We start from the raw sequence: 18,138 nt of genomic DNA on the forward strand, positions 1-18,138 counted from the left end.
TCTATGAGCATCATATCTTTGTTATTTTAAAATAAAATATCTTCAAGTTTTAACTCTGAAATAATAGAGCTTTTTATAAATGGCTTTGAGGAACCTTCATTATCTCTTAAATAGAATTTACTTAATTTTACATTATTAAAATTTTGTATTAAAATTGGAGCTGAATACTGATTATCTTGAATATAAGAAATTGATGAATTCTCAAATATAAAATTAGAAAATGATAATTAAGAATAATTGTTCGTATTAATATCATCACCAAAGTAAAATATAATAATTTGGCTAAAGGATACTTATTTAATGAAGATCTAACTGAAATTTATATTTGATACTAAAGTAAAGTTAAATAGACTTTAGGTTTAATTACTAATATAATTTGCATCTTGTAAATAAAATTAATCAAAAGTAACATATTACACTTAGGAAATTTGAAATGAATATAATACTTATGAAGTTAACCTAACATTACTAAGCTATAACGAGGTAATATTTTAAATAGAGAATATAAGAATATCACTAGAAATAAAAATTGATTCAAGATCAAGGTTTTCAAATTTGATTAAATTGTATCCATTAAAGGACTAAAATAAATCTTCTGTAATGTATACTTTCTATATGCCAACTTATTAATCTATTGCTTTTTGTTAAGTAATTAATACTTCTGTTATTTATGAAAATGATGATTATGGTAATTATTATAAAACAATCTCTTAACTTATAATCAATTAAAAAATAAAAGACTAGACCAAGTAATAGCTTTAAATTTTTTGGAAAATTTTTTCGATTTAGAACAGGGTTTAAGTAAATTAATCATAATCTATTTATACTATGCAAGCATTTTCCCCATAAATAGGTATTTGAATTCTTCCTATTGCGCTCAAAGTGTAGAATATTAATTAAATTTAGGTATTTTTTGTTGTGTCAAAAATAAAATAATCAGCCACTTTTCCTATATCAATTCCTTATAAATTTCCAAGCAAAATGACATTTGCTTAAGTGTAATCTATTTTGTAAATTAATATTTATGATGGGTATATGTCTATAAAGTAATTTTTATTAATTAGTAAAATTTAGTTTAAATTAGATGTGTAAACATCTATTAAATTTATTTGATTAGTGAATCTTCCATAAGCTACTTATTAGAAACTTTTAAATGAATTGATTTGATATATGCCAACACAATGTTATAAAATGATATCTAAAGTAGAATTTACTTCCAATTTATATGTGTAACCCATACAAGGGCTTGATATTTACTATATTTCATTAAATACACTTGCACTGTAAATACCTAAATATAAATCGCTTACTCTTTTTATGAAAATCTTTTTAAATTAATAAAATATTTCAGGAGTGAATTATGATAAAAAATTTCAATTTGCTATTAAAATAATTAAAATCATGTTGCAAATTTTATTTATTTTAATTAATTTATAAAATTTAATAATAGAAAACCAACAAATAATTAAATAAAAAAATACCTTATCAGTGTATTAGACCATGACATGAACATGAGATTTAACACCTTACAATTTTATTTCTTTTTGTTATTCAATTAAGAGCTACTAAGAAAACTAAAGCAAAACAAGTTAGCCTTTAAAACAAGAAGCTAAAACAAAGTAATAATTATTTGAAGAAACAAATAAATAATTAGCTACTGCATTATCAAGCAGCTTGGAGTATAATTATTATAAAAATTAATTATTTGATTAATTAAAACTATAGCAAATAAGTTCACCTTGTGTTGTTGTAGCAAAAAATGAATATTTATTGTCAATAATTTATAGATTGATAATTGATTAATTTTCATTGAGTGTTATTACCTAAAAAAAAGAGTAGTCTCTAAGACTTATAATCGTTAATTAATTCAAAAGAGAGCATACGAGATAAGAATAAAGCTAAATGTTTCTCAAACAATTAAGTTGTTAAGTATTTAAAATATCAAAAGTTTGAATATCAAAAAATGTTAATTAATCCCTTCTAATAAAAGCAACTATCTTATTTTATCCTTGTAAAATTAAAAATTCACTTTCTGGTTCATATTAAAAATTTCGGCTGTTAGCATAAAAACCATACTCTATCTGCTGAGTAGAAAAATTCCATTTCTATACAAGAGTTTGAGTCTGATGAAAAATTACTCCATAGTCAGTATTCAAAGCAGATAATACACCTTTTAATAAAATTGTTTATTAATAAGCATTCATTTTAATTTAACAAACCTAACTATCTATAGCTTTCTGAATATGAATTTGGGGCTATGAAATCAACTAAATTATATAATCCAAATAAACAAGCTGCCTAAGAACCATAAATAAGAATATTATGACTCAAATCAATATACAAGGTATCTATTAATTAATTACAAACCTAAATAGTATTCTATAAATTTAAATCAGGATAAGTTAATTGATAAATATACCCATTACTATCCCCTACAAATAAATAATTATTGTTTTTATCTAGGAATTAAACATTTAGTTATCCCTATAAAACCTATTCCTAGCTTTAAAAATTATAGTTATTATCAAATTAATTTGTTAAAGTTAAGTATTTACATCAAATTTAAATAATTTAAAGATGAGTAGCTCCATACTTTTATAGTGAGATCATTTCTATATTTATAATAATAAATGATTATTTTTACACTTATTGTTTTCTCTTTAAATGCCAAGCCAAGTAAAATGAAAAATTAATAAAAGACACTGCTTAAAATTAATAAAATTATTTTTACAAATTAAAAAAAAAATAGTTATTTTGATATTTTAAAAATTGTAATATTACCCAATAGAAGTTAGAATCATGTTGGTGCTATCTATTATAATTTGGTTAACCCAACCTTCATGAGCATGCTAAAAAGCTATTTAGTTTGAATTTGAATTATATATCCTTATATCTCCATTTTACTTTAATAAAATAATACTTTTTAAATATTTATTAAAAATAAAGTTTGATACATCCCAAGTAATTTAAAGGCCTCTGATGTGATCGAAATCCCCATAAATTCCATCTATTATTCCTTTTTGTTCAAGGGTGTCATAGTCTAATGTATATGAGAACCATGCATACTATTTTAATATATGTTTAATAAACAAAAAAATTATTTAAAATATAAATTTACTGTAGTCATAATAATTCTTTTAGTCTAAACATCAAAAACTATCGAAATGGGGCAAAAATAATTTATAACTTTTATCAGTTTGAAATTTTAATTTAAATCCCAAACTAAAGAATTCCGTGGATAACAGCCTGAGAAAAGTCGATTTGAATTAAAATCGTATACCAAAGAAAGTAGCATTTAGCACTATTTTGATTAGTAGCTAAGATCTCCCACATACTCATAAGTACTCAATTTGTATACAGATATTTTGTTTTAATTTATTGATACAAATTATATAAATATGAAATCTTTTGATGGTATAGAGAATATAAATTAGGAGTTCTATATGTCAATAGTGGGAAAAGGTGGAAAATATTGTTATTTTAATGAATTATAAATGTAAACTTAATCAGCCAATACAAATGTCAGACCAGATTAAATATCAAAATAATAATTAATTATTTTTTAATAAGATATTTATTATATCAATCCAAAACTTTTAAGTGCTTTACTGAGCAGCTATTTTATTAGAGGATATATTTAAATTTGTTTTTAAAAATGTATTATAAAATTACTTTAGTGCTTGACATTAGAAACAGATTGTTATATTAGGTATCAAAATATTATACTTAACTATACTTATAATTTAAAACACCCTAATAAGTGTAGGTGATGTAATTAAATATAATAGATTTTCCATTTTTGAAGCTTATTGTTGCTAAATTTTAATCTGGGTATATGTAAAGACTTTACATTTAATTTGCATCAAGCGTTAAAGTATATAATAAACTGGATTTTTGTATATCTATAACATATAGATAGTAGTCATTGCTTATTGCAATTAGAATAGATTTGGAATAATCACAAGCATACTTAATGATTGGTTAATTTTATAAATTTAATACTTATGTCCTATTTATAGAATAGTAATAGAAATTTATTTGCGCCTACTTAAAAACAATAAGTGTATTCTACTCCTCTATAAGCTAAACTTATGTTGAGTTATTAATTGCTTAAATTTAAATCGAATTTGTCATTTAAAATACATTTTGTGTTAGAGAGTAAATCTTTTAAATTTATTAAAAATAAATAAGTAATTAAATATTTTTATAAGTTGAATTTACTTAGATGTTATATTGCTAAATAGCATATAAACTGAGAGTAGTTTGGTTAAAGTAGAAGTATAAGATAGGATTTTACAAACCCTAAATAGGAATAGGATTATTATACAAGCTATCATAGTAGAAATAGTTAAATAAAAATAATTAATTATCAAACTATAAAAGTATTAATTAATATTTTTCTATTAAAAAGGCTTATTAAATATACTAGTTTAAATCTAAATTCTGGAATAAGGTGCCATTAAATATTAAAGAGTGATTATTGTCTTATTGAAATCTATATATAGTATATTATAATGTGCTATTATTAAATCCTATCAAAAATCCATTTGTTTCATCTTAAAGTAATAAAAAGCCTGAAAGCCTATCAATATTATATGCATTTTTTATTAATTATATCAATGATCCATCTCTGTAATTATAAATTCCAATTATATTTTGCAATCCTGATCCTGAATATGTTAAAACATATTGAACTAACTAATAATGTAAAATTTATAATAATATTTAAATAAATATTTATATAGTTTTATCAAATAATATAAGTATAAATTAGTTGTAAATTCAAGATTTTTAAATCTTAAAATATTTGTAAAGAAATAAAAATTATATTTATAATAAAATATATGAAGTGCTATATTTATAAATAAACAAAAATTTCCTTTATTTTGTAAGAATTGAGCTTATTTTACATTAAAAAATAAAGAAATGAATCAATATAAATATGAGCTAAATTGAAAATGTATTTATTTACTTTATTAAGAGATTTGTTGATAATAAATTAAGAATTTGAAGGTAAGGAATCTATGTATGCTTCAAATTGATTATCAAAATAAGACCAATACTCAATAACTCCAGAAAAATTAATAAAGATAACTCTTTGTTAAAAAATAAAAATTAATTAGAAATAATATGATAATTTAATAATCATTGATTACCTATTTAAATCCTTATCTATTTCTATTTGTTATATGACATCATAATTTGTTGCAGTATTAATCAAGTGATTTGTAACATAAATAAATTATTATGTTTTTTTATCAATTATAGAGATTGATTGGTCAGAAGCTAAAATTATTTTATTTTCTATTATGAAGGATTGAATAAAATTTATTCCAAAATTTTAGTTCTTGAATATTATTGGTTTTTGTTAATCTATTGAGAAAGCAAAAACATATTTTTCTGAAACTATTGAAACTTCATTATTTGAATTTATAGACCCAAATTTAAAATTTATATTACTATCTACGCTAGTTGAATTTGAATCGTTAAAATCACAATCCATTAATTAAAAGTCTGCTTAATAAATCAATTTATTTTATTTTATTTACCACAATTAAAATAGATTTTATTATCCTACAACTACAATTTAATCCTCTTCATTATTAACTAATATTTAAGTAGAAGTTTGATTAATTTACTATTCAAATTATAATTATACGCTGCTATAAGAAGCTATATAATTTTTATCATTTGATTGGTAAGATAATGCTATTTAATTTTTAGTAGGATAAATTGACAAAAGCGCTTAGAATTAATTAATTTTGAATAGAAGTGTTAAACTTTATGTTTAAATATCAAAGGAATATATTCCTCCCAAAGAATCAGCTAATAAAAAACGTCTATTTAATTTATCATTTGTACACTAAACAAATTATGTTTAAATGTTTATTTACTAAACTAAAATCCCTTCTCCATGAGCTAGCGGTTATGAAAAATCAACAACAAAAATCTTTTTATAAGGGAAATAAATATTTTAATTTTTTTAATAAAAGTAAACAAAAAGTTACATGAGTAGAATTCCATGAAAAAATTAGGGTTTCTTAAGAATTTAAACAAGATACTTAACTTATACTTATATTTTTTGGGATTTCAATGGTTTTTTGTTTCAATCCATTTAAAGGATTCCAATCAATAACCCTATTATTTGCATCTAATGTATGCAAATTAGAAATTTTTAAGATTGGTCTATCATCTTTATCAATTTAGTAAAATGCTACTGATTCCTATTGATTAACTAATTCATACTATTGATTAGTTTATAAATTAAAGACTCCAATAGAAAATGGAGTGTAAACAATTGCAGCTCTATCTTCAAATTCTTTTTATGGGTTGGATTTTAGAAGAATTATTTACTATATCTAAATTATGTCATTTTATACTGCAACTTGCCAAAAGGGACAGCCTATACCATTTACCTTTAATTGAAAATATGCAAATTATACAACCCAAAAAATGATTACAAAATATTATCTCATTATCCTCAATTTTATCCACTTTATTGTATTAATTTACTTTTTAGCTATATTTGTTATAGATATGAAAAAAATTGCTATAGTTAGTGCAATTTTAAACAATATTAAATTTTTAAATAAGGAGATTTTTTTGTTGATACCATAAAGTGCTTCTATCTACAATTTTTTTTTTTTTGAAAGATTAATTGTAATATCCTGACTTTTTATTTATTCATTTATGTTAAATACACAAGTCTAAAATTTAATAAGGATACAGCCTATTATTTTGTTTGTTTGCCATTAATTGAAGTTAATTAATTTATTGAAATTAATTTGTAAGATTAAATTTAAAATATTTTTTTATCAATTAATTATTTTTTTAATTATGATAAGTTTTGAATAAATTTTTAGAAAAGTAAATTTAATTAACAAGTTAGTTCTAAAACATTGTTTATATATATTTCAATTAGTGTCGTTCCTTTTAAATTCAAACATAAGTAGAAGTATTTTAATTAAAAATAAAGATTTTTTATCATAAAAAAAGAAGTAAAGATATATTTATTCTTTTCTTTAAAATATATCAACATATGATTGAAATTATATTTCCTTAATATTTATGAAGCTTCTTTTAAATGTTAATACTAATATTATTGAAAATTTTATATAAATATTTTTTTATTAAAATTTGTTATACAAAATTTATTAAATGCCATGTTTATCGATATATTGTTAAAATATTTGAATATTTAAAATTTTTAATTTTTTAAATATCTTAATGATAAAATTTATCATAAAAATAATTTACTATTTACAATATTATTTATGTTAAAAAAATAACCAAAGATATTTTAATAATGAATCTAAAATAGTTTTTTATTGTTTTTTAATTTGTTTATTTGTATTACATGTTCTTATAATATAACAGGTAGCTTTGAAAAATTCTAATATGTGAACATAAAAAAACATAAGAAGAGTGAGTACCTATCATTAAATTTTTATATATAAATGAGTTAAAAAAACTGATAAAACGTAATTTATTCATAATCAAATCAATATTTTTAATTTGATTTAATAATATTATTTTTTAAATATAATTGAAATTTAAATATTTAAGCAGATTTTTATTAACGTTTATGAAGAATTTAAGAATGATAATTATAATTTTGAAGATTAAGTGTAAGTAAATATAAATAACAAAGTAATAATCAATATTAATATGAATAAATAAATTAAATTGATACATTTTCTCCTTAACTCTAATAAATAATTCCACAATATATTGATATTGATAGTAATTAACTATATTACTCTAAATCTTCATTAATTAAGAGCTAGCCAAAATTTAGGCTGAGGGACTAGACCATAATTGGTGAAAATTAAAATTTATTTTTCTAAAATAATTATTAAAATTATTTTTAATTTTCACATATTCATAATTTACTATATTTTATTATATTTTACAATTTTTTAATTTTACTTTTTAAATATTTAGGTCTAAAAATTATTTTAATCTTTTTATTCACAGTTCAAATATTTTATCAAATTTGAAAAATAATATTAATTAATTTTAATTTTCTTTTAGAAAGTTTTATTACATCTATGAAATTCAGTTAAAAGTTGAAAATAAATTCTTTCTGCATTTTATATTCATATAATGACTAAATAAAATTTAATTTATACACTTTAATAAAATTAAATATAAATTTTTTCTAATAAAAACTATTTGCAGCAATAGATAATCTAATTATTAAATGACCTTTTTTTTTAATTAATTTATTTATTTACCGCATCAATAAAAATAAATTAGTCACTTAATGCAATTTATTAACCAATAAAAATACAAAGTAGATTTTATTTTTAAAGAATATTTTAAAGTTTCACTAAAAACAATAATCTAAATTGAAAAACTAAAAATATTTCATATTTTTTTAACAATTTTTCAGTTACTTTTATTTTATATTGATTTAATATGATTTTTCAAACATAAATATATACTCCTTACATAATTTATTTATTTTTGGAAAATTGCTGATGAATGATTCTTGTTTTTTAAATTTAATTTTAAAACAAAAGAGCAAATTTATTGATAATTAGGTTGCTTATCATAAATACTCGAAGCAGAAGTAGTAAAAATCTAAAATAAACATTTTTAATAAAAGATTAATAAAACAATTTATACTTTATGTCAATTTTAATATTTTTAGCAAAGAATTTATTTTATTAAGTAAATGATTTTTATTGAGTAAACTGATAATAAATAATAATAATTTACTTTATGTTAATTAGACCTTACACAAAATTTCATCTTCACGTGATTATTTAGAAAACAAATGATCTATATATAGCTTTTCTAATTTTTAAAGAGTAAAACAATATCATAGTTAAAAAACTAACAAATTTTGGGGTTTGAAATGAATATTTTTTTATTAATATTCACTCGTCTGAAATTTCTACTTAATAAATTTAAGCGATATATAAGAAGAAGTTATTCTAATTATTTAAGGAGAAATAATTAATTGTAAAACAAATTCAAACTAATTGAAAATATGAACATTTTAAGAATTTTAGTTATCAAAGAAACTTAATTTATAGTATTTTTATTATTCTATAAATTTCTAGCAAGCTTTAGCTCAGTTTTATGTTTTTCGCTTTAACAAAGTGAAATAAGCATTGTTTATTCTCCTTTTTATCAGTATAAATATGATATAACAGATCCTTAAGGAGCTTCTACTAAGATTAAAGTGGCTGAACAGGCAAATTTGGTATTTATTTCTGCTGGTTACTAAGGAATCATAGTTATAGATGGAAAAACTAATTAAATAATATTTTAGTAGAAGGCAGAAGAGTTTCTCTTCACATTAGAGATCACCACTGACGGAGAGTATGTCATGATGTCATACTAAGCAAAATTTAGTATATTTAAATTTGTCAACAGGTCATCTTTTAAGCTTATGAGCTAGGCTAATTTCCCAACCACAATCATTGACATGTTTATAAACTAATAACAAACAATAGTTTACGCTGTTGGATTGAATGGCTAACTTGTAGCTTATGATATTTCAAAAAAGTAATAGGTCTAGCAAATAGGTTTTTATAATTCTTAATCTAATATAATTCACTAAGGATCTATTTCAAAAGATGGAAACTGGATTATACTTGGCAACGATCTACTTGGATTATATGTTCTCTCTGTTATTAACAATTCTCAAGACAATTCATAGGAATTTCTGTTGGTTGGGTAAGGAATTATGATTTGGAAAACTTGGGCAGGTATTCTAACTGATGACAATAAGTACTTATACGGACTAGATAATTGGAACGGTATATTTATCTGTGATTTTAATTAAATTTTGTAAGCAACTCCTTCTCAATATCCTGTAACTATTAAATTTACTAGATATTGGCCTTTTAATTCAATTAATCCTTCTGTATATTCTCTCAAATTTACAAAAAACAACAATTTTCTGTTAGTAGGAGTTCGTTCTTAAGGTGTTTATATATTTGATATCAGCGATAAATTAAATCCGGTTTTTTTCTAAGGAATTTCAGTCGGCGCTCACTCTTTTTCAGTCGAACTTTCTCCTGATGAGAAATTTCTCTACTACGCAAACGCTGTTAGTATCTATGTTTTTTAATAAAGGCCACCAAATTTAAATAATAACTACCCTAATTTATTCAATAACCATCAAATAACAATATAATAGCCTTCACCTGCCTTCTATAAATGGAGATGTTTCACTGAAACCATACAAGGTAAAGATTATTTTTTTGGTTCATTTGATGCAGCTGGTTTTGGAATATTTGACATCACTGATCCATACTAAATGAAAAGCGTTTACTCAAAAGTATATTAAGCTTCTTCCTTAATTGATAGTATGGCTATCAGCTAAAATAATAGATACCTCTATGTACCTATTTAAGAGAACAACACATCCTTCCTTATTTTAGACATCTTAAATATTACCAATCCAATTGAGGTAGCTAGATTAAATATGGATAGCCCTAATCATAACGAGGCTATTTTTTTCTCTAAAGACTATAAATACTTCGTTAGCTCCTATGATAATGGTATTTTACTGATAGATTCTTCTTAGCCACCATAGCTAAAGTTACTAAGCTATTGGAAGATTTTAACTTACATGACAGGAGAAAATGCAGGAGTTATGATAACTAATGATAATAATTATGTGATTGGAGCTGTTAGAGGCTATGGAATATATGTCCTCGATGCATCTGTAAAAACTAATTTAACTTTTAAAAGTACTTTGTAAACATTAGGTGGAGAAGGTTTAGCACCATCCCTTTATAACGATACATTCGCATTTTTATATGATGGATTTAAAGGTGTTGCGATATTAGATTTAACTGCATTACCAGCTATTAAAATTCTTAGCAGAATATAACCTTTATAAGGCTGGGTTAATTTTATATTACCTATTTAAAATGACTAATATTTACTAGTAGCTCAGCTTGAAGCAGGTATGATGACTCTTGTTGATATCTCTAATATCGCCAATCCCAAAATTCTTTCTTCTTATCAATATTAAACATAGTCAGCCTAATCTATCTGCTTGACACCGGATTAGAATTATGTTTTCATAAATAATAATTTAGGAACAATTTTATTGCCTATGAAAAGCTAGGTTATTATTCATACAGAAATTTAGCTGATATAAACAGCTGGTGATGGTTCTTAATCTCTAATAAATATTCGAAAAGACTAAAGCTTGCTTGTTGGTTAATCAGTTTAGTTAAACTTTGTTCCTATTTATCCTCTGGAAGGAATGAGTATACTTTCAGTAAGCTATTATTCTTAATAATAAATAAAAAGTATCCCATTTTGGATGAACTACGATGCAAATAATAGAAATCTATTACTTTCTGTAGATAAAACAGGACTTGATACAAGTAATATAAATGCACCAAACCTAAATACTGTTTTAATACTAATTGCTGTGCCTCTCTTTCCTACTTCTTTTTAGTATAACTATCCTGACCTTTAGACAACACCAGATTAAGGATAACTAATTTATGACTACTTACAGGAATAAAAGATTATTGACTCAAATGGATTAATAACTCAATTATTTGATCCTTAAGAACCACTTTAATTCTAATTTAATGGAATATAAAGCACACAAAGACTATTTGATTTGGTTAAACTAACACTTCAAAGAGGTAGTTATGTTAACCCTGTGTTATTTTATGTTTAATCATCGTTATCATTCAATGTTAAAAATTTAACAGCTCCTATTTCAACACTTTCTTAAAGTATTCAACTTTATCTCTAAGTATAAGAAAATATGGGGAAGTTTGTTTTGGAAAACTTCTCAGGAGTAATAGCTTCTACCACAGACTCTTAAAACTAATTAAAATTCGAAGGTTCCTTAACTAATCTTAACAGAGTTCTGTCTTAGAAAGTGATTTTTGCAAACTAAACAGCATTCGATAATATTAATGTCACTATAACTTTAATCGATGGAGTTAATTATGATATAACTCAAGTGAATAAAATTAAAGACTGTGTTTTCATTAAATAAAAGTAACTATTGAAAAAAAATCCTTAATTAACCCTCTAAGCATAGTTTAATAAGTAATACGCTAACGCAATTATAGACATTTAAAATTAATTTTCAGTAGACTTTTCTGCATAATCTTTTATAAATTCTGAATTAAATACAATAACCTATCAGATTTACATTCTAAAAGGCTAAGAATATATTTAAATAACACCTGATGACTGGATTTAGTTCTAGACTGTTTCTGGTTCGATAACCGTATATGGAACTCCTCCAGTTTCAGCATTTAATCAAGTTTTTTATCTTAAAATAAATGCTTCAGATGGTTACACTTATGATTATGACACTTTTTATATGAATGCAGCTGGTTTACCTTTTATTTACGTATTTAATCTCCTCATCAAAATATTTGGTCCTATATTTGCTGTTTTTGGAGTTTATAAATACAAAAGCATAATATTAAATTCCATTAATAGAAATAAAGTTATGTTTTCTACTGAAATAGCAATCCGAGGCAAACCTTATAAAAAAAAAATTACAGTTCTTGGAGATGATTTGGAAAAAAGCAAGCTTTTCTTCTCAGAATTTATTCAAAGATTTGCAAATGACAGAGAGAGATTTGCTGAAGAAATGGATAATGTCAAGAATAAGTTAGATCGTTTTGGAAGCCAATCTTAAATTTAGTAAGATAATACTCCATCTCATTAGTTTTAAATGTCAAATATACAAATATCACAAAATTTCTAAAGTGAATTGGTTAAAAAGAAAATGAAATAGAGTACACCTGAATAACGAAGTAAAGATAAACTAGCAGTAGAATCTGATAAATTTAGCAATTTTGCTTAAATAAGACGTCTCAAAGTTATAACAGAAAAGGCAAACTTAAATGACTAAAAATTAAAAAACACAATTTAAATTATTTAAATGACTCCAAAGCATACTAGATAAACCCCGCTTGAAAGAGAATACCTAAAAAAGGATGGTAATGTTAGTATGTCTCGAATTTTAAGAGATATGGTTCATAAAAACATATCTTTTACACTAAAAAGTAAAAAATATTAAGCAAAAAATTTTATAAATGACTTTAAGAATTGTGAATCTAGAATTTTCAAAGGAATTAAGGCTATTGCTTGTCGTCATTTCTTAAAATTAGATGTAAGGTCTTAAGAAGTTTACAACTATTTGAAATACTATGCATAGAACTTTTTAAATTAGTCAAAAAATGATTGGTATAAAAGTTTGGTTAATATCGTTGCAACAGAAAATAAGGATATTTATGGGTTCCCAGTACCTTTTGCTGAATGTTGTTTAAATGAACCACAAATAAATCTTATATTAATTGATTTATAACTCAATAATTGTATTGGGTAATCATTTGAATCTATTAGTAAGCTAGACATAAACCATAACTTAATTAGAGAGGTGTTATTTGCTGATGCCTTGGGATTAGTTGAATAAACTCCATCAATTTTTTCACCTTGTGTAGGAGAGTCAATACATTTATTTTCTTATGAAATCAACTCTGTAGAGGCATTTAAATAAATCAAAAATGCTTGGTGTATGAATCTTAGAAAGATATTTAACTTTGAATATATGGGGTATGGTATGTCAAAAAATATGACACTGCCAAATTGGATCACTTTTGATCATAAAAATGGTGTCATAACTCTTTAAGGGGTACCTCAGTCTTAAGATGTTGAAGATCTGCTAATCAGAATCATTGATATAGATTTGTATGTCATTAAATAATATCACTTTAATGTAGTAGATGAATATTTTGATGCAGTAAACGATGCAGATGCAATATAAGGAGATAGCATCCTTGCAGATGATTAATCTCTTTAAATGAGTTTCGTTGCTAATTCCAAAATAAACACCAAAGTTAGTAATATACATGGATCGCCTATCGTTAAGCCTTTGTCTTTTGAAAGTTAAAGTTCAATATAATTTAAACAAAAAATATAAGAAGAATAGTCTAATTTTTCCATTTTTAAGAAGAAAACAGGAAATTTACATGAATCCAATGAGGTAATTAATAAAAGCGAGATACTTTCAATACCAAAATAAGGTAAATTACAAAAAGATGGTAAATCATCTACATTAGTATTTGATAAAATAGAATCTGTATAAATAGTAGATATTTCAAAATAAGATTAAACATAAGAATTAGTTTATCAGGACTCAAGCTCAACAAGAGAAAATAATTAGATAAATTAATAATAAGATACTACAAAAAGAGATTTTGAAACTGACAGGTAGTTTATTTAAGATGCAGTTAAATCAAATGACAATTACACAAAACATGAAAGCAATCTAATAAATTAATAAGATCAAAAATATATGTCAAACGAAGATAATAGTTTTATATCAAAATAAAAAGAAAATATTATATATGAAGAAGAAGAACAAAATAAGAGTCAAATAGGTAATAGTGTTTCTGCTCTTAATCCTCAACAATTTAAACTAAATAATCACTCATATTTTACTTATAGTTGAATTAATTTTTTTTCCCTTATATATCATGTTTATTAATATTTGTAAAACATTTTTTTTAATTTTATATATTATTTTTGTTTATGATTAAATATAACTATTTAACTCATTTATTTTGAAAAATAATTAACAAAATTTTTATAAACTTAAACAACATAATATTATTTTGAATAAAATTAATAAAAAAATTATGAAGGTGATTTGTTTAGAAATTTTAAAGTAAATAAAAATAAAATTTAATTTTTATATTTTAAAATAGATAATTTTTTTATTAATAAATTTAGTGATTAAGACTGAAAACAAAATTAATATAAATAATTAATAAATTTTGATAACATTTAGAAAATAAGTTAGCTGGACTCTTTCTATTTCAAATATATATTTTTTAAAATTTTTTATTTGAAAAATAAAATTAGATCAAGCACTTGAATACTTAACATTTAATAAATAAGATATACAAAAAAAAATATTAAATCAGTATTGTTTTTTAGTTTAATTGCTCGCATCAATATTTAATTTGTTATTTATTTATATTTATTTTATATTTTGGATTTTTTCACTACAGAAGTTGGTATCAAAATTCTAAAAATTTCATTACTGCTAAAGCAAATAAAGTGATTAAATTTTTTTGTTAAAATTTTACATAAAGATATAAAAAATAAGTATAAAGCATACAAGCATACAAAGTCTCACAGAGAGAAATAAAGACAAACTTACTTAAGATACAGCTTAATTGAAAAAAAAATTAATAAAATGGATTACTAGAGTTATTAATATGCTTATAATTCTGAATTAGGCCAATAGCAGGATCCATATGCTGATAGGAACTAATATAATTATCAATAGCAAGAATCAGAAAGAGATATTCTTGAATATTTAAGCAGTATGGGAATTTTTAAAAAGGTTTCTACTTTGATAGAACCACCTTTACAATAAACAGAAGATCTAAAAAAAAAGTTACATGTTTTACAACTTAGAATCGAATAAAATTTCCCATTTACTGATACAACTTTTTCTCCATCTGAATCTTCTATTTCAGATTAAAAACTTAATCACAAAATAGAATGGAAGAGACTTACATAACTCGTCAACCAAGATTCATTAAGATTTTTAATTTAGGGAAAACCAATTGACTTCATTTAAAGTAGCACAATAATCGAAGATAAGTATTTACTTAACTATTTCGTAATTAGCAATATTTTTAAAAGTTATTTTTTCTTAACAGGTATGTATTAAGCGCATTAAATATTCTATTGAGCAAAATGGATATGATAGTAAGAAATTTTGAAATCACCTAAATAAATAATGCAGGAATATTTGGAATTTGGGTTAACTAAGGTACTTCAATTAATTCATTTAAATATTTATAAGGAATTTTTTATTATTTTTGAGAAATAGTGATAAAGCTCTTTTATCAGGGGTGTTCATATTGAATAAATCCTTCAAATTTAATGGCATATTTAATAATTTTTTTTTTAATTATATAGCTGGATAGTGGGATCTCATGGTATTAGATGATAATTTCCCTACTAAAAATAACTAATATTGCATGGCTTAAACAAATAATGGTATTTGGCTCATGGTTTTGGAAAAAGCTTTGGCTAAAATGTACGGAAATTATATGGGTTTGAATGGAGGTTTCACCCATAATGCCTTAACTGATTTAACAGGAGCACCTACAGAAATTATTGATGATGGTACAGAAGAAGAATGGTTTTAATATGTGGATTCATGGATCAAGAGAGGTTTTTTGGTATTTGCAGAAAATGATATAAACGTAAATTAAAAATTAAAAGTGCATAAATAAACCTCAATTAATTTTATTATTAGACTCGAAGCTCTAGCGTACTAGAAAATAGCGGATATTCATTTAGCGTATTGGCCATAGAAAATTTAGGATAAGAAATTATTGTCAAACTCAAATCTCCAATCAATTAACTAGTTTATCAAGGTTAATGGAGCAACTAGTCTTCTAAGTGGACTAGTGCACTAAGAGATACTTATGATGTCAAGCCTATTCCAAGTGAAGATGGTACTTTTTGGATGAGTTTATCTGAATTCAGAAACATGTTCTAATATCTAGGAAATTTAAGAACTCATGAAAACTATGTCTACAAGGTATTTAATTTAATTCATTCAAAAATTAATATTAATTGTTCTAATAATTTATTTTTATTAACAAAGTGGATTAACATTGACCATACAGGTAGAAATTAAAGTATTATCAAATTTACAGTAGAATAGCAGAGTCATATGTATGTTATTCTCCATTAGCAAGACGAAAGAATTGCTACTAAAACCTCTCCTAACTATGAATATCCTTGCACTAGAATCATGATTGCAAAAGTAAATAACAGTTAATACTCTAAAACTTATGAATATGTCGGAGCTAATTATCAGTCAGAGAGAGAAATATTTTTAGAAGATATTTTTTAACCAGGTAATAAAAAATTGATTAAAAGCAAAATTAAAATTTTTAAATACTAAATATAAGTTTTCTCTATCAATTAATATTATATTTATTTTAAAAAATAATATAAATTTCAATTTATATTCTCAAAAGGTGATTATATCCTAACAATCGAAGTTTATTGGGTTTAAGCTGGTGACAGAACATTTACTGTTAATTTTTATGGAGAATCAGTGCCTACTGTGATTTAAGAATTAGATACTGCAAACCTATTAGATATTTAAAAATAAATAATTTAACATATTGCTCTAAATAACCCTATGCCAACTCAAAAGATACGTGACTATTCAAATAATGGTGAACCAAATATTAAAATTTATAATGATATAATTGCAGGAATGGTTTATTTTGTATACTAGAATAGAGGAACAAAGAAGCTAAGGGAGAGAGTAAAATTAAATTTAAGTAGTATTTTTGTAAAATAAATTTCTTTAATAAAAACAAGGTAGAAATGGCTGAATTAGAAAATTTAATCATTTAAAAACCATTTGATAATAATAATCAGTATGAAGTTATTATATCACCAGGGAATGAATAAGTAGTTGTATATAAATATAATCCATTTGGCGAAAAATTCTCTTTTAATTGCAAGATTAAAGCTGGTTTAGATCCTATCAATTAAAGTGAAGTTAAAGCATCTGACCTTTAGAATTCATCTTCTGTTTATAATGGATAGAATATGTTTAACAGCAAAGGATTAAGATAATCTAAATCTTTAAAGTTCAATAATAACATGAGAAGTTCAAAGGTGCACCAATTAGTAACTAGACATGACACTTTAGATGAAAATAGAAATTAATATTAAGCTAAAGATTTGATTTAATTTATGAAGGTAAATTCAGTGCCATCTAAAAGAATGTGGAAGGAATAAGAAATTGGTGTTTATGTCTACAATTATTAACACCCTGAAGGAGTAGTTATACTAATCCAAAATTTGGGAGAGTATAAATATGAAGAAAAAATTAATTTCTAACTCGAAAACTTGAGAATTGAAAACAGCTAAGATGAAATTGCAATAAGAAGATTTGAAGTTGACTATAACAATAACTCAGTTTATGTAATGATTGAACCTGGCAGTTTCTAAATGATATTTTTAGATTCAATTAAAAAAGGTGAACCATACGTTTACAAATAATATTCTTTATATAAATATCATTCTCGTTGAGTTTAATATTTTTTTAAGATTTTATATTTATTTATATGA

At 23.2% G+C, this 18,138-nt stretch overlaps 3 protein-coding genes across 3 annotated transcripts; 2 read left to right on the forward strand and 1 right to left on the reverse strand. All coding sequences in view use genetic code 6, as the record gives it.

Annotated features, from left to right (window-relative positions):
- Positions 1-1,373: 1,373 nt before the first annotated feature.
- On the reverse strand, positions 1,374-6,476 carry TTHERM_00979840 (transmembrane protein, putative; the record flags this gene model as incomplete). Its single annotated transcript, XM_001016916.2, has 13 exons — positions 1,374-2,170; positions 2,220-2,503; positions 2,556-2,612; positions 2,782-2,903; positions 2,955-3,065; positions 3,119-3,616; positions 3,673-4,009; positions 4,073-4,164; positions 4,222-4,698; positions 4,973-5,096; positions 5,157-5,950; positions 6,009-6,416; positions 6,462-6,476. The coding sequence occupies 13 exons, from the start codon at positions 6,474-6,476 to the stop codon at positions 1,374-1,376; spliced, it is 4,116 nt and encodes a 1,371-aa protein (XP_001016916.2).
- Positions 6,477-8,998: 2,522 nt separating this feature from the next.
- Positions 8,999-14,467, forward strand: TTHERM_00979860 (calpain family cysteine protease; the record flags this gene model as incomplete). The annotated part of the gene is made up of 1 exon (XM_001016918.2): positions 8,999-14,467. One exon carries the CDS (start codon positions 8,999-9,001, stop codon positions 14,465-14,467), a length of 5,469 nt encoding a protein of 1,822 aa, XP_001016918.2.
- A 750-nt stretch (positions 14,468-15,217) lies between these two features.
- TTHERM_000979869 (calpain family cysteine protease) lies at positions 15,218-18,099 on the forward strand (the record flags this gene model as incomplete). The annotated part of the gene is made up of 7 exons (XM_012797823.1): positions 15,218-15,630; positions 15,690-15,802; positions 15,952-16,241; positions 16,295-16,582; positions 16,649-16,904; positions 17,028-17,323; positions 17,380-18,099. 7 exons carry the CDS (start codon positions 15,218-15,220, stop codon positions 18,097-18,099), a joined length of 2,376 nt encoding a protein of 791 aa, XP_012653277.1.
- Positions 18,100-18,138: the final 39 nt, after the last annotated feature.

This window comes from Tetrahymena thermophila, assembly GCF_000189635.1.
Source record: "Tetrahymena thermophila SB210 genomic scaffold scf_8254634, whole genome shotgun sequence".
Taxonomy (NCBI): domain Eukaryota; phylum Ciliophora; class Oligohymenophorea; order Hymenostomatida; family Tetrahymenidae; genus Tetrahymena; species Tetrahymena thermophila.